The sequence below is a fragment of the Muscardinus avellanarius genome (assembly GCF_963383645.1).
Source record: "Muscardinus avellanarius genome assembly, chromosome: 3".
NCBI classification, from domain to species: domain Eukaryota; kingdom Metazoa; phylum Chordata; class Mammalia; order Rodentia; family Gliridae; genus Muscardinus; species Muscardinus avellanarius.
This window is the reverse complement of record NC_137788.1, coordinates 19587191-19604561: the sequence shown is the minus strand read 5'-3', so window position 1 is coordinate 19604561 and position 17371 is coordinate 19587191. Positions and strand designations below refer to the sequence as shown.

The window sequence follows — 17371 nt, the reverse complement described above, 5'->3', positions numbered from 1 at the left end:
TGGAGGCACTAAACTAAAACAGCAAATATGAACTATTTGCTGAGACAGAAGCCAGCCTCAGCTACTTAGTGAGGCTCTCTGCAGCTTAGTTAGACCCTGTTTCCAAATTAAAATACTACATAGGTCTGGGAATGCAGCCCAGAAGTAGAAAGCCCCTGGGATCCATCCCCAGTACCACCAAAAATAAAAATAATTAAAAAATTACTATAATGCAATTTCTATAGTCTGGCACACAGAAAGTACTCCATGAAGGTTTGTTTATAGTAGTTCAACTATGTATCAAACATTCTTCTACATGTTTCTAACATGCCTTGAGAAATGCAACATAGTCAGTGAAAGGGAATAAGCATCCTCCTAAATACACACACCGCATCTTCCTAGCAGAGAAGCGGCCTCCCAGTTGGTGACGACAGTGACTCCCGGGAAGACACTCCCACCAGTGATGGACAGCGCTCCCTCCACAGTTCAGCGCCCATCTGGGCCACAGCTGCCTTAGCTCCCCAGTGCCTGGAGCTTCCTCAGACTCAGGCACTTAAGGTTTATTTAATGGATGACTGCTTGAACTGGTACTACTTTGTACCCTAACTGCAGTGAGAGAAGACAGGAAGACGAAGTAAATAAAAGAGAACTTAGAGCTTTATAGCTGAGTCTTTTATTATTATTATTTTTAGTACTAAGGACTGAACCCAGGGACATTCTACCTCCAAGTTATAACCCAGACTGACTGACTCTATTTATTTATTTATTGCCCTGGGGACTGAATATTGCGGTCCTGAGCATTCTACCTCCAAGCTACCCTCCAGCCCTATTTTACTTTTATTTGGAAACAGGGTCATGCTAGGTTGATGATAGTCTCACTATCTGCTGAGGCTGTCCTTAAGTCTGCAATCTTCCTGTCTCAGCCTCCCATGCACTGGATTACAGGCATATATCACCACACACAGCTCCTCTTTTATTTTGAAAGAGGGTCAGCCAGGTGTGGTGGCGCACGCTTGTAATCCCAGCATTTGGTAGTCTGAGACAGGAGATCACGGTTTTCAGACAGTCTCAGCTTCTTAGTGAGGCCCTTTGCAGCTCAGTAAGACCCTGTTTCAAAATAAAGAATAAAAAATAGGGCTGGGGTTGTAGCTCAGAGGTAGAATGCCCCTGGGTTCCATCCCTAGTACTGAAAAAAATAAAGAAAAGAGGGTCTCCCAAAGTTGCTGAAGGCTGGCCTTAACCTTCCATCTTCCTGTCTCAGCCTCCCAAGTACTGGGGTTACAGGCATGCAACACCACACCTGGCTCTGAGTCCTAAATTTGCTGCTGCTGCTGCTGCTGCTGCTGCTGATTTGCAGGTCTGGGGATGAAACCCAGGGGCATTCAACCTCTGAGGTACAACTCCTGCCATATTTTTTATTTATTTATTTGTGTGTGTGTGTGTGTGTGTGTGTGTGTGTGTGTGTGTGTGTGTGTGTGTGTTGGTACTGGGGTTCCTGGAAGTCCTTCTACCTTCGGTCTCAGCTTCCTGAATGTTGGGATTATAAGTGTGCGCCACCACACCCAGCTGGGATATTATTTTTAACAAAACAAAGGGACAGATTTTGGCAAGACTCTACATGCCCAGCATCACAGCCTTCTTACAACTTCTCACCTACACGAATTTCTGGCAGAAATAAAAGAAACAACAGTATAAACCCTGTGAAATGACTGAAGCCTAGGGGAAATTTTGTGGTGCTGCTGGGAATTAAACCCAGGGGCATTCACCTCTGAGTTACTAAATTACATCCCAGTCCATTCATTTATTTATTTATTTATTTATTTATTTATTTATTTATTTTTGGTGGTATAGGAATGGAACCCAGGGGTATTCTACTTCCAGGATACACTCCCAGACCTATTTTATGTTTTATTTGGAAAAAGGGTCTCAGTAAGTTGCTAAGAGCCTCAATAAGTAGCTGAGGCTGGCTTCAAACCTGCACGATCTTCCTGTCTCAGCCTCCCAAGTACTGGGATTTCAACCATGTGCCACCATGTCAGGCCTTTTTTTTTTTTTTTAATTTTGAAGCAGAGTCTCACTAAATTGAAGAGTGCCTCACAGATTTGCAGAGTGCTGGCCTCGAACCTGTAATTCTCCTGTCTCAGCTTCCCAAGTAGATGCAGAACTATGGGGGAAAAATTGTAACACACCAAGTTAAATGTCAAAAGGCAAATTTTATTCAAGCTTGAACTTTATTTGTGAGAAAAATTACTGAGTTACTACACTATTTTATTATAGTTATCTTTGTAGTACTGGAGATTGAACCTAGACACACTCTACCACTGAGATACAACCCCAGTTTTTTGTTTTTTTATTTTGAGAAAGATTCTCGCTAAACCCACCCAGGCTGGCCTTGAACTTATGGTCCTCTAGCCTCACCGTCCCAAGTCACCGGGATGGCAGATGTAGGCCAAAGTACTTGGCTTTAGTTACAACATTAGAAGAAAAATTCTCAATATGTTTATCTTGTAGAATTTATCTTGCAAAAGTCTAGCTGGTAGCCAGGTGTAGTGGCGCACGCTTATAATCCCCACGCTTGGGAGGCTAAGACAGGAGGATTACACAGGTTCGAAGCCAGCCTCAGCTACTTAGTGAGGCTCTCAGCAACTTAGTGAGACCCTGTTGCCAAATAAAATATAAAAATTGGTCTGGGAATATAGCCTGGAGGTAGAAAAGCCACTGGGTTCCACCCTCAGTACCACCAAAAAGAAAAAAAAAATAATAATAAACCCTAGCTGGTAACCTGTATCAGGAAAAAATTCTTAACACTCTATTTTGACATTGAAGACATTATAACTAAAAAACATCACTGTAAGCCGGGCGTGGTGGCTGTACTCGCCTGTAATCCCCACGCTTGGGAGGCTGAGACAGGAGGATCACACAGGTTCGAAGCCAGCCTCAGCTACTTAGTGAGGCTCTCAGCAACTTAGTGAGACCCTGCTTCCAAATAAAATATAAAATAGGTCTGGGAGCATAGCCCAGAGGTAGAAAGCCCCTGGGTTACACCCCCAGTACCACCAAAAAATAAATAAATAAATAACTGTAACCACTGCCTTGCCATACCAGAGCTAGAGTCAAAGGGGTTTAAAAAGCTAGAGACAAGCCAGAAGTTGTGATACACGCTTGTAATCCCAGCACTTGGAAGGCTGAGAGAGGATAGTGGTTCACACCAGCCTCAGCTACTTAGTGAGGCCCTCCACAACTTAGTGAGACACTGTTTCAAAATACAGAATAAAAAATAGGGCTGGGAAGCTGGGCGTGGTGGCACACATTTGTAATCCCAGCATTGGGGAGGCTGAGACTTGAGGATCACAGTTCACCAACAGCCTCGGCTACTTACTGAGGCCCTTTGCAACTCAATAAGACCCTGTTTCAAAATAAATAAAAAAAATAAAGAATAGGGTTTTAGTCACATTGCCAAATGTGGTAGAGAATGCTGTATCTCCCAGCAATTTTAGTGACTGTAAGCTTTATTTTCTGTCAACTATACACCAAATAATAGTAAATGTTCCAAAGGATAACACATTTTAAAGAATATTTTTAGCCATCTAAAATCAGTAGCAGTAGAGTTAGGGTTTATTAATTATATTAAGTGCATTTACTCATCCAATAGAAGGATTTATTAAATGACTATTATGAAGCAGCAGTCTACTTAATATTGTAGTGGATAAAAAAGATGAATAGGACAGCGGTCTTTACTCACATGGGGCTTGCTTTATTATAGCAGAGACACATAAACAAAACTATCAAAAAAGTAGATAATAGAAAAGTCACAGCCTGGCCATGGCATGCTGTGTGCCAGCAATCCCAGTTCTTGGGAGGCTGAGACAGGATGATTGCAGGTTCGAAGCCAGCCTCAGCAATTTAAGTAAGGTTCTCAGCAACTTAGTGAGAGCCTGATTCCAAATAAAAAATAAAATAGTCCAGGCATGGTGGCATACACTTGTAATCCCAACACTTGGGAGGCTGGGACTGGAAGATGGCAGGTTCACAACCAGCCTCCGCTACTTAGTGAGGTCCTCTGCAACTTAATGAGACCCTGTTTCAAAAGAATGAATAAAAAAAATTGGGCTGGAGGTATAGCTCAGAGGTAGAATGCTACTGGGTTCCATCCCCAGTAATGGAAAAAAAAGAATAAAAAAATAGAATGCCCCTGGGTTCAATCTCCAGTACCACAAAAAAATAATAATGATAATAATAATAATAACTATTATTGTTATTATTATGCTGAGGCTGTCCATGAACCGTGATCTCTGGTCTCAGCTTTCCAAATGCTGGGATTACAAGTGTGCACCACCACGCCTGGCAACTTTTGTGTGTGTGTGCGGTGCTGGGGATGGAACCCAGGGGCATCCTACCTCTGAACTACACCCCCAGCCCTATGTTTTATTCTTTATTTTGAAACAGGGTCTCAGTAACTTGTGGAGTAGCTGAGGCTGTCCTCAAACCTGTGATCCCCTGTCCAGCTCAGCTGATATTGCTAAGGTTATCAGTGACCTCCAGGCTGATAAAGCCAGTAGACACTCCACTCCATACAAGTGGTCAGGCCCCCATTCAAAGCCTCTCCTGGCCCTCCTGCTTAGCTCCTTGGCCTCCTCTCTGCTCGCCTTTTCCAGCTTCTCCTCTATAGCCCGACCCTCAGTACTGAGAGTTCCTAATGTGGCCTTAGGCATTTCCTGACTCATCACCATCCACAGAAAAAAAAGATACTTTAAAGACCACAAACACACCATGTCATATATATGTGTCCTCAAGTCCCAGTTTCTCTACCCACCCTGCCTAGACTTCTTTCTAAATAGATCTATGTATCTGGCAGACACCTCAACTTGACATTTCAGCCCTTTCAAACTCTCAATGAATAGAATGTTGAGTAGAGAATGTTGAGTAGAGAATGTTGAGTCAAAAGCTCAACATTCTCTACTCCTCTCCCATCTCCATAAAAGGAGCCTCTGGACTAGTGACTGATTAGAAATCCAACATCTCTCATATTTCTCACATGCACCTTCCACACTTTCCTACTGACTCACTTCCCAAATCTACCTGCGATCCGCTCTCTCCTCCCTTGACACGCTGGCCTCGCTGCCTAGTGGTTTCCACTCTGGCCTCCCGCTCTCCACTCGGCGCCCAGGATTCCGTCTAACCTGATGCTCCCTCGCTTGATCCTCTTCAGAACACGAATGATTTTCACTTGGCATTCAAAAACTTTCCATGAAGACAAAGCACAGAACTTGTTCAAGACTAATCTGGCTAGAATATGAGTATATGCAGAGCTACAGTAGGAGATAAAAGTGGAAACACAAGCCAGATAACTGCCTGGTGGAGAAGTATATATCTAATAATTATAATATACAATTAATTATTAAAGAAAATAAAAATTTCCCTAAACAACTGATAATAAGCCACTTGACAGATACAGTAACCTTAACTACCTCGCATCTGTTAGAATACAAAATAAATATTTCACTCATCTCTAAGTCAATTGTCTTTTAGGATGCCTCTTATAAATAATTCCTTACACTTGAATTAATTCAACTAGATTTTAAGAAGCAAATGAAACAAAAAAATAACATTATATAGGGAAAAGACATGACTAAACACAGCTGCTGCCACCAACCATGGCTTACGCACTCTCTCTGACCTCTAGGTCCTCGAGACAGAGGTCCATTTCCTCCAGTTAGAGCATGGGTGAGCTCAGGTGATGTCCGCCTCTGTTATGGTCCCCACACTGTGCTCGACTGTTCCTAGGCAAAGATGGCCCTCTACAACCTAGTGAGACCCTGATTCAAAACTAAAGAATAAAGCCAGGCTTAGTGGCTCCCATTTGTAATCCCAGCATTCAGGAGGCTGAGCCAGGAGGATCACGGTTCATGGACAGCCTCAGCTCCTCAGGCCCTCTGCAACTCAGTGAGACCCTGCTTCTAAATAAAGAATAAAAATAGTGAAGCCCTCTGCAACTTAGTGAGACCCTGTTTCAAAATGAATAAAAAACAGGGGGAAGGTGGTGTAGCTCAGAGGTCGAATGTCCCTGGGTTCCATCCCTGCACCACCACCACCCCCCCAAAAAATAAAAAAAGAATGCCCCTGGTTTCAGTTTCAATCACCAGTGCCACAAAAATAAAACAAAATGGCTGGGGATTTAACTTGGAGGTAAAATGTCCCTGGGTTCAATCCCTACTATCTGCCCCCTCAAATAAATAAAATAAAAAACTATATATAAGCTTACATCTTTACAAAAATTTCAGTTCATTCTTGGGTATATTCTGTGTTTGAGACCAAAATTTAATCTCTTAGGTTTACACAACCCCTTTTCCCCCAGATCAGTCTGAATGGTGTACACTCACAGCCAGCACGCTTCCAGCCTTCCTAAGTGGCACAATAACCTAATTTGATTCTTCTTTAGTTTTTAATGAATGCTCACTCGAGTAATCTACCACCTGGTCTCTACCTCCAAAATAAAGTAACTGGTTATTAGTGTAGAAAAACAAAGAACTCATAAATGCTTAGAAGTTCTTAATCACTGTAACTTTCACCTAATTGTTTGGCTTTGTATTCACCGTTGTCTGTTCAGATTTTCTTTTATTTTCTCCCACACATGCAAGTACACAGCTATGCTGCCTGTGCAGCGATAAATTCAATACTTGCATTAGAACAGGTGATTGACACTTTTATAACTCTGAGAACTAAGTCCTTTTCATAAAAATGAATTATTTCACACATGAAGCTGGAAGTAATAATTTTATCACACACACACGACACCTGTTTTATTTATTTATTTATTTATTTATTTTTTGCTGTAGCCATTTTCAGGGACCTTAATGACTTCAATGTCCTTAAGACTCATAACATGGCTTTACTACTGCAGAAACACATTCAAGTAAGCAGGTTTACTGGCTGGCTTTGTTTTACTCTTAATGTACAGTTATATACTATACTTCAGCTTTGAGAAAAAAATTCTATGAAAAGAAGTTTAAAAGTACAAAATAAGCCAGGCAGGGTGGTGGCTCACACTTGTAATCTCAGTACTTGGGAGGCTGAGACAGGAGGCTGGTCACAGGTTTGCGACAGGCTTCAGCAATTTAGGGAAACCCTGTTTCAAAATAAAAAATAAAACAGGGGCCCAGCATGGTGGCACATGCTTGTAATCCCAGTACTTGGAGGCTGAGACAGGATTGTGCAGGTTCACTTAAGAGCTACTTAGTGAGGCTCTCAGCAACTTAGTGAGACCCTGTTTCCACATAAAATATAAAATAGGTCTGGGAGTATATAGCCCAGAAGTAGAAAATCCCTGGGGTCCATCACCAGAACCATTAATTAATTAATTAATTAATTAATTTTAAAAATGAGGCTGGGATAGCCTGAAGATAGAATTCCCCTTAGTTCAATCCCCAGTAACACACACACACACACACACACACACACACACACACACACACACACAGCACAAATATATATGGATAATAAACTCTGAGGTCAATATCTAACCCTAGTTCTAATTTGCTACTTGTTCAAAAGATTAATGTTCGCCAGGCATGGTGGCGCATGCTTGTAATCCCTGCGCTTGGGAGGCAGAGACAGGAGGATGGTGGTGGTTCAAAGCCAGTGGCACTGGCTTAAGAGACCCTGTATAAAGTCTGGGAGTGTAGGCCAGAGATAGAAGGGTTTCCAGGACCCCTGTATCATAAAAAAAAAAAAAAAGATTAATGTTCAAGCCAGGCATGGTGGTGGTTCACCCTTGTAATCTCAGTACTTGGGAAACTGAGACAGAGAATAGCAGGTCCAAATTCAGCCTCAGCAACTTTGGGAGGCTCTCTGCAACCTAGGGAGAACTTGTTTCCAAAAAGGAAATAAAATCGGACTGCGGGTACAGCTTGGAGTGAACTGCCTCTGCTTCCAATCCCAAGTACCAAAAAAAAAAATTAATGTTCAAATTTAAGATAATTTAAGATACTTTTAATCTACCTTTGACACAATTTTTGTTGTTGTTGCAATACTAGGGATTGAACTTGGGGGCGTTATACAATGCAATGCAAATTATACTATGCTCCCAGCCCTATTTTTATCCTTTTTTTTTTTTTTTTTTCTGGTGTAAGTATGTGAACCCAGGAGAATTCTACCTCTGAGCTATATCCCAGCCCTATTTTTTTATTCTTTATTTTGAATCAAGATCTCACTAAGTTGTAATAGGCTTCACTAAGTAGCTGAGGCTGTCCTGGAACAGTGATCCTCCTGTCTCAGTTTCCCAAATTCTGGGATTATAAAAGTGTGCCACCACACCCAGCTTTTTATTTTTTATTTTTTCTTTCTTTCTTTCTTTCTTTTTCTTTCTGCAGGTCTGGGGATGGAAACCAGTGGCATTCGAGCTCTGAGCTACACCCCCTGCCCTATTTTTTCTTCTTTATTTTGAAACAGGGTCTCACTGAGTTGTGGAGGGCCTCACTAAGTAGATGAGGCTTTCCATGAACTGATCCTCCTGTTTCAGCCTCCCTAATGCTGGGGTTACAAGCGTGCGCCACCACGCCCACCTCTATTCTTTATTTTGAAATAGGATCTTACTAAGTTGCAGAGAGCCTCACTAAGTAGCTGAGGCTGGCCATGAACCTGTGATCCTCCTATCTCAGCCTCTCAAGAACTGGGATTACAAGTGTGGGCCACCACACCCATCTCTTTGATACAATTTTCAAATATGGTCTTATTTATCTAGATTGTCACTTTTATAAATTTATAATTAAACTAATAGAGCTTCCTGGTTTTATATTTTGAATAACTTAAAGAAACCAAAACCAAATAAGACTAATTGATATTCCTTATACCAGTATACCATGCCCACCATTGAAGGACAAAAGTTAAGACTCATAAAAGACAAAAGAGCTAGGCATGTGGCCACACACCTGTAATGTTAGTACTGGGAAGACTGAGACAGGAGAATTGCAGACAGCAAATAGTGAGACGCTCATCAATCTAGCAAGACCCTCTTTTTTTTTTTTTTTTTTTTTAATGGTACTGGGGTTGGAACCCAAGAACACATTCTACCTCCAAGCTACACTCCCGGCCCTTTTTTTTTTTTTTTTTGTGGGTCTGTCTGGGGATGGAATCCAGGAGTTTTCGACCTCCAAGCTACACCTCCACCCTATTTTTTATTCTTTTTTATTTTTTTTTTTTTTTGGTGGTACTGGGGTTCCCGGAAGCCCTTCTACCTCCAGGCTACACTCCCAGACCTATTTTTACATTTTTATTTGGAAACGGTCTCCTAAACCAGCGCGCGCGGCTGACTTCGAACCTGCGCGATCCTCCAGTCTTAGCCTCCCAAGCATGGGGATTACAAGCATGCGCCACCACGCCCGGCCTTTATTCTTTATTTTGAAACAGGGTCTCACTAAGTTGCAGAGGGCCTCACTAAGTAGCTGAGGGTGTCTGCGAATCCCATCCTCCAGTCTCAGCCTCCCGAGAGTGCTGGGATTACAAATGTGCACCATCACATCCGGCCTTATTCTTTTTTTTTTTTTTTTTTTTTTTTGGTGGCACTGGGGGTGGAACCCAGGAGCTTTTCTACCTCCAGGCTATACTACTAGACCTATTTTATACTGTATTTGGAAACAGGGTCTCACTAAGTTTTATAAGCTTTTTAAAAGCCTCACTAAGTAGCTGAGGCTAACTTCTTCGAACCTGTGATATCCTCCAGTCTCAGCCTTCCAAGCACAGGGATTACCAGACTGCACCACCACACCCAGCTCCAGCCTTATTCTTTATTTTGAAACAAGGTCTCACTGAATTGCAAAGGCCTCACTAAGTAGCTGATGCTGTCTGCAAACCACAATCCTCCAGTCTCAGCTTCCCAAATGCTGGGATTACAAGTGTGCATCACCATGCCCGGCTAAAACCTTATTTTGAAATAAAAATAAGGCTGGGGGTGTAGCTTGAAGGTAGAATGTTTCTGAGTTCAATCTCTAGTACCAAAAAAAAAAAAAAAAAAAAAGACAACATAATTAGAGTGCCAAGGAAATTCACAAACTAATGCCTGAAATTAAATTTAGATTTCTGTTAAATCATACTTGGATGGTTAGTAATCATGACCTAAATGTTATTTTTCCTTCAGAAACTCCCTTCCGTTCTCTAGAAGAGCCTGCAAAATGAGCAAACCCATCCTAATTCACTCCCCTACTTGATCAAAATCTTAGCCTAAGCCTAATCACACTTCCTATGCCGCCTAAGGTGTTTCCCTTTTACAGGCTCACTAATTAATTCCGTTTAAGAGATACAAGAAATGAAGGCTCCACTGCTCCAGTGAAACAGGAAGTGGGCAGGTCTTGCTTACTCGTCTAGACATTTCTGTAAGCATCTTTCCAAAGCAATTTGACTTTCAGTTACAGCCAATCCCTCCGATTGCCTTTTTCCTAACAGTAGTCATATTGCATCAGGCTTCACATCCTTCAGTACCTCGGCTCAAAAGCCACAATCCTCCAGTCTCAGCTTCCCAAATGCTGGGATTACAAGTGTGCATCGCCATGCCCGGCTAAAACCTCCATTCCCCATTGTGGGCTCCTTTCTCTGGGAAGTCTATATTTATCCACAATCATCACCTTTGCCCAAAGTAGTAGCATTATTAGGTCTTCAAGAACAATTCTGGTAAAAGCAATAAGAACAGAGTTTCTATTGACCTCACAATTTATAATCATTTCTATCTCCTGAATTTCCCCCTGCTGGAAACCTCAACACCTGTAATTGGTAAATCAAGTAGATGAAACCTAACATTGTCTTAAAGTTGAGTGAGTTTTTTTCAATTACTAGAACAAGATTCACAGCCATTTCCTATACACAATGTATTTCGTTTGGAGGAGGCTGAAGTCTGCAGTTGAAACAAAATATAAAGAACTTCCACTTCAGACTAGCGAACAGTTGGGAGTTTGCTTATCTGGGGATGGCTTAACACCAAACACCAAAACAACAACAAAGTGTAGGGAGACTCTGTTTCGAAATGAAATTAAAAAATAAGCCAGGCGTTGTGGCACACATTTATGATTCCAGTACTTTGGAAGGCTGAGACCAGAGGACTGATGATTTACGGCCAGCTTTAGCAACTTAGGCCCTCCGCAACTTAGTGAGATTCTGTTTCAAAATAAAGAAATAAGAGCCAAGCCTGGTAGCCCAGTCTTGCAATCCCAATACTTAGAAGGCTGAGACAGAAGGAGCACAGATTTGTGCCCAGCCTCAGCTACCTAATGAGGCCCTCTGCAACTCAGTAAGACCCTGTTTCCAAAAAATAAAAAAATATGGCTGAGGGTGTGGCTCAAAGGTAGATGCCCCCTGGGTTCAACCCCAAGGCACCACATCTTATTTGAACTATTTGATGTGAATAGTTCACATCTTATTTGAACTATTATTTGGGGAGATAGAGTATTACTACAGCATCTTGGAATGCCCTAATTAATCCACTCTTATTACCATATAATCCCTCAGCAATTTTATAAAATTGATATTTTAATTGCTATTATCCAAATATTAGAAGTAAAGAAACGGAGGCACTGAGCACTTAAGAAACTTGCCTGTTATATTACAAGGAGTCAGATTCAGCGGGCATGCTGGCTCACACTTGAAATCCCAGCACCTGGGAGCTGAGACAGGAAGACTGCAGGTTCGCAGCCAGCCTCAGCTACTTAGTGAGGCCCTCTGTACTTAGTTTCACTCACTGTTTCAAAATAAAGAATAAACCCCGAGCGGTGGCGCAGCTTGTAATCCCAGCATTGGGAGGCTGAGACCAGAGGATCGCGGTTCGCGGACAGCCTCAGCTACTTAGTGAGGCCCTCTGCAACTCAGTGAGACCCAGTTTCAAAATAAAGAATAAAAAACTGGGCAGGGGGTGTAGCTCGAGGTCAAATGCCTCTGGGTTCCATCCCCAGACCCGCAAAAAAATAAAAAAATAAAAAATAAAAGAAAGAAAGAATAAAAAATAGGGCTGGAAGTGTAGCTCGAAAGTAAAATGCCCCTGGGGTCAATCCCCAGTACTTCAATTCCCATTACTAACAAAGTAAATAAATAAATAAATAAAGGCTGGGGGTGTGGCTGGAAGATAGAATGCCCCTGGGGTCAATCCCAAGTACAATAAATAAAATAAAAACAAGTAGTTTCCCACTTCAAACTTGATATGTCTTCGCAGAATAAATAGCATTGCTTAATGCACCATTCTGAATAACACAGCCTCTGCTGCCTAATTGCTTTTAAAAAATACCTTAATTTAGGAGGGCATTCTCTCTCTCTCTCTCTCTCTCTCTCTCTCTCTCTTTTTCTCTCTTACACACACACACACTTATTTTAATTTCCTACGGGGAGGCTTTGAGAAGAAATAAAGAACATCATTTACTGTATTTAGTTTTTATTTTAAAGATCATTTACCGTATTTATTTATTTATTTTTTATTTTTGGTGGTACAGGGGTTGCTAGAAGCCCTTCTACCTCCGGGCTACACTCCCAGACCTATTTTATATTTTTTTTTTTTTTTTTTTTTTTGGTGGTGGTACTGGGGTTCCTGGAAGCCCTTCTACCTCCGGGCTACACTCCCAGACCTATTTTTTATATTTTTATTTAGAAACAGGGTCTCCTAAGCCAGCACATGTGGCTGGCTTCGAACCTGCGCGATCCTCCTGTCTCCACCTCCCAAGCGCGGGGATTACAAGCGTGCGCCACCACGCCCGGCGTATTTTACACTTTTTAAAAAAATTCGTCAGCAGGGTCTCTTAAGCCAGCGCGGCTGGCTTCGAACCTGCGTGATCCTCCTGTCTCTGCCTCCCAAGCGTGAGGATTCCAAGCGTGCGCCACCACGCCCGGCTCATTTACCGTATTTTACCTGTCTCTTTTTTCTTCCTTTCAAACAACTAACCTGGTCTATATCAGTGCAAAGGTGGCCTACGTTGAATCATAGGCCAGAAAAAAAAATGTTTCACTTCTCATTTCACAAAGGCAAATAAAGCTTGGTGAGGGAAACAAACTGCCAAGGGAACCCAACCAGTGAGCAGAGCCATGACTTAAACCCCGGTCCTCCGCCTCCAGGCCCAGTGAGAAGGACATAACCCGTGATGAGCAGGATGGCTTCAGGTGGTTCCCGACACCAATAGAGAACTGGGAAGAGGTATGCAAGTGACTCAAGACTGAGGAAGTGCACCACACCCATCTCCTAACTGAAGGAAGAGGTCCACAGTGAGAGGCTTGGCGCGATCTCTTCCCAATTCTCTTACTCCTCCGCAGTGCCGGGCATGAGACTCATGGCTCCAGCATAGGGCAAGGTGCTCTTCCTATCTGTTTTGTTCTTATACTTTAGTTCTGTCCTACTGTATTGGTTAGGATCTCCAGGATAATGCTGAATAGACACCATGGCTGACAGGATCTCTAGAGAACACTCAGTTTTTTATGCAGGTTTGGGAATGGAACCCAGGGGCATTCAAACTCTGAGCTTCACCTATTTTTTATTCTTTTATTTTATATTTTATTCTTTATTTTGAGACAGGTTCTCACTACGTAGCTGAGGCTGTCCTCAAACTGAGAGCCTCCAGTCTCAGCCTCCAGAATGCTGGGATTAAAGCATGCGCAACCACGCCCAGCTTAGAACCCTCAATTTAATAATACTTCTAAACATCATGCTTTTTACATTATGAACAGCTATTTTTTTTTTTTTTCGTGGTACTGAGGAGGAACCCAGGGGCATTCTACCTCTGAGCTACACCCCCCAGCCCTATTTTGTATTACTTATTTTGAAACAGGGTCTACTGAGTTGCAAAGGGCCTCAGTAGCTGAGGCTGCACTGAGACCCCGGATCCTCCAGTCTCAGCCTCCCAAATGCTGGGATTACAAGCCTGTGCCACCACACTCTGCACATACTGGCTTTTTTTTTTTTTAGTTCATGGAAATTCCTTCCTATCCCTACCTTGGTTAAAAAAAAAAAAATCTTTTTTACTTATCTTTGATCTACCCTTTTCCTTCCTCCAGCTGCTTTCCACTCCCCTCTTCTCTCTTCATTTCTGTCATTCCAGGTTCCAGACCTACAATGTCTGCACCTCACGTACTATATCAGCCACTCCAAGGAACTGACACTTTGTGATATTCTGATAGTTCTATACCCATCTGGACCAAAACGTTTCTTTTTTTTTTTTTTTTTTTTTTTTTTTGGTGGTACTGGGGTTCCTGGAAGCCCTTCTAACTCCGGGCTACACTCCCAGACCTACTTTTACACTTTTTTTTATTTGGAAACAGGGTCTCCTAAACCAGCGCGCGCAGCTGGCTTCGAACCTGCGCGATCCTCCTGTCTCTGCCTCCCAAGCGCAGGGATTACAAGCTTGCGCCACCACGCCCGGCAGGACCAAAACGTTTCTAAAGCCGATTAACTGAAAGAATTCGAAAGAAATATTGTTTTTTTTTTTTTTGATCACTCAGATCATTTCTTCCTTCTTTTTGCCTTTTTTTTGAGGGGGGAGAGGGTGCTGAGACTAGCCTCCAACCTGTTGTTCCTCCTGTCTCAGTCTCCCAAGTACTGGGAATACAGGTATGTGTCACCACTCCCTTTAAAAGAAGGCCTTCTCTCCTCTTAAATACACTGTCTTCCTTCAAAATTCAGTTAAAAAAAAAACTGTTCTGAATTCCCATTAACTTTTCAGTATGTTGCCTAACTCTAAAAACCCTACTTCTTAAGTAGCTGAGAGAATCTCAAAGACTTTGAAGATCTTTCAGGGAGAAAAAGCAGCTGGATACAGATGTTTATAACTACTCTCTCCTTTGCTCAACAGAAAAACACTAAAGAAAAAAAAAGGGGGGAGGGCCGGGTCGTGGATAGTACGTGTAGGCGAATAGGGTAGTTCCAGGATATAAAAGCTGATGAGCTGAGGGTGGGAGAGCCCAGCCTTTAGAGCCGAAGCAAGTTATAGACTCTTAGTAAATTTTCCTTCCAAAACAAAAGGGCACACAGTCTTTCCCGAGGCGGCGAGGCCACGGGGAGCAGCCAAAATGTTGCATCATGCGGGAGCGCGGGGCGCCGAGCACAAGGAAACCAGATAGTGGTGAAGCACCGCGGCCGGGAGCCGGACTGGGGCTCTCGGGCTGTTCCCGGGAGCGTCTGGCCTTCTGCAATTTCTCAAGATTGCACTGAAAATTAAAGTTTCCGTTTCCTCCGCGGAGCGCGGGCGCCCTCAATCCCGCGCGCGCAGAAGTTGGGCGGGGTGGGGGGCCGCGGTCCGGCTGGGGGGGGAGCGCCCGGCTCGCCCACCGCCCCACGCGGGCCCCGACGCCCCGCCCGGCCCCCCGACGGCCCCCCGACGGCCCGGGCATCGCCCCGGGGCGGCGGGCGCTCACCTTGACGAAGAGCTCGATGAGGGGCTCTTTGTCCTCCTCCTTCAGCCCGTTCAGCGGCACCGACAACGCCATGGCCGGCTCGGCTGGGCTCCGCGCACGGCGGGGCTGTGGCTGCTGCTGCTGCTGCTGCTGCCGCCGCCGCCCGGGCTCCCTGGCCGCCGCTCCCGCCGCGCTGCGTCCGCTGGACAGTCCCGCCGTCGAGTGGCCGCGGCCCCGGCTGCTCAGCACCGCCCCACGCCCCGCGCGCGACTCTGAGGCGGCCGCTGCGCGAGCCGCTTCTAACCGCGGGGCGAGGCGGGGGCGGGGCCTGTGTGGGCGGGGCCTGTGGGCGGGGTCACTGGGGGCGTGGCCGGGGCCCGGAGCCGCCGGACTCTCCAGGGGAAACCCGGCGGCCAGGCCTCGGGGGCGTGGCCTCAGGCGAGGCAGGCGGAGGAACCGCCCCGGCGCCGGCGGAAGAACCACTCAGACGCTCACAGGCCGCCTAGGGGCGTGGCCTGAACGCGGGGGTGTGGCCTTGATTCGACGGCACGAGCCTCAGGCTCCCGCAGGCGGTGGGCGGGCCTCAGAGCCACGCCCCCCGAGGGGGCGGGAGGGAAATTCCCCCTTGGGGCTGGAGCCTGACACCGCCTCCCTCCGCACCGCCCGCGCGGCCTCGGCAGCTGCGGCTGGGACGGTTCCAGGTGACCTCATGCCTTGGCCCGCCTAGGGAGGCGAGGTGGCGCCTCCCGCCCTCTCCCCGGCGCGCCCCAGGGCTCATCGCCCTTTCCCGCAGCGGCCACCACCCCAGCTCCCTCTGTTGGGTGGAGCTGCCTTTTCCAGGAAAACTTTTCCGAAAGTTTCATCTCCTTAGAAATACGTTTTCTGCTGGGCGTGGCGATTCATCAGGTCTGTCATCCCAGTACTTGGGAGGCTGAGACCGGAGGGTCACAAGTTTGAAGCCAGCCTCAGCAACTTCGCGAGGCCCTCAGCAACTTACTGAGACCCTGTTTCAAAATTAAAACGTAAGAGAGCCGGGCGTGGTGGCGCACGCTTGTAATCCCAGCATTCGGGAGCCTGAGACCGGAGGATCGCGGTTCGCGGACAGCCTCAGCTACTTAGTGAGGCCCTTTGCAACTCGATGAGACCCTGTTTCAAAATAAAGAATAAAAAAAAAGGGCAGGGGGTGTGGCTCGGAGGTCAAATGCCCCTGGGTTTCATCCCCAGACCCGCAAAAAATAATAATAATAAATAAAAATAAAGTATAAAAAACAGGACTGGGGGTGTAGCTCAGCGGTCAAATGCCCCTGGGTTCCATCCCCAGACCGCAATATATATATATGGCTGGAGATGTGTAGCTCTGACTAGAATGCCCTTGGGTTCAATTCCCACTACTAAAAATGAAAAAGGCGTTTTTCTCTTTCCTTTGACTTTTTTTCTTTGTTAACTCTCCAGTATCGGCTTCTGTGTTGTAAGCCAGAGTATTTAAATATATTTGCGAGGCCCTGATGTGTTCCAGACTGAGCTAGAGTCTGGGCCATAAACAACAGAACCCGACCGCTCCCCTCCTAGAGTCCTGAATGCACCCGGAAGGACTCCTGGCCATGCTGCTGTCTCTGCGTGGACCGATTTCTTTCTCCCTTTCACCTGGCAGATTCTTGTATGCCTGATAACCACCTGGGTGCTACACTCAGCCCTGCTTTACACCATTACATGAGTCTCTGGAGAAGAGAGGAAATCACTTTTCAACAAGCACAGGACAGTTCTGAAGCTGGTCATCCTCAAAACAGCCGCCAGAGCCAGGCATGGTGGCTCATGCCTGTAATCCCCGTACTTGGAAGGCTGAGACAGGAGGACCTCACGTTTGATAACAACCCCAGCAAGCAGTGAGGCTCTCATCCAACTTCTGAGGCCCTGTTTCAAACCAAAAAAAAATAAAATTGGGCTGGGTGTGTAGCTCAGAGGTAGAATGCCCCTGGGTTCAATCCCCAGAATCACAGGAAGAAAGATAGTAAGAAAGAATGAAAGAAAGAGAGAGAGAGAGAAA

At 44.9% G+C, this 17371-nt stretch overlaps 1 protein-coding gene across 1 annotated transcript in view; it reads right to left on the bottom strand.

Annotated features, from left to right (window-relative positions):
• Window positions 1-15420, bottom strand: part of CLIC4 (chloride intracellular channel 4) — a gene marked incomplete at both ends in the record, with an annotated part of 61275 nt that extends 45855 nt beyond the window's left edge. The window contains one exon of the mRNA XM_080692455.1: window positions 15349-15420. Within this exon, the coding sequence (XP_080548581.1) occupies window positions 15349-15420 (72 nt within the window). The remainder of the gene's footprint in view (window positions 1-15348) is intronic.
• Window positions 15421-17371: the final 1951 nt, after the last annotated feature.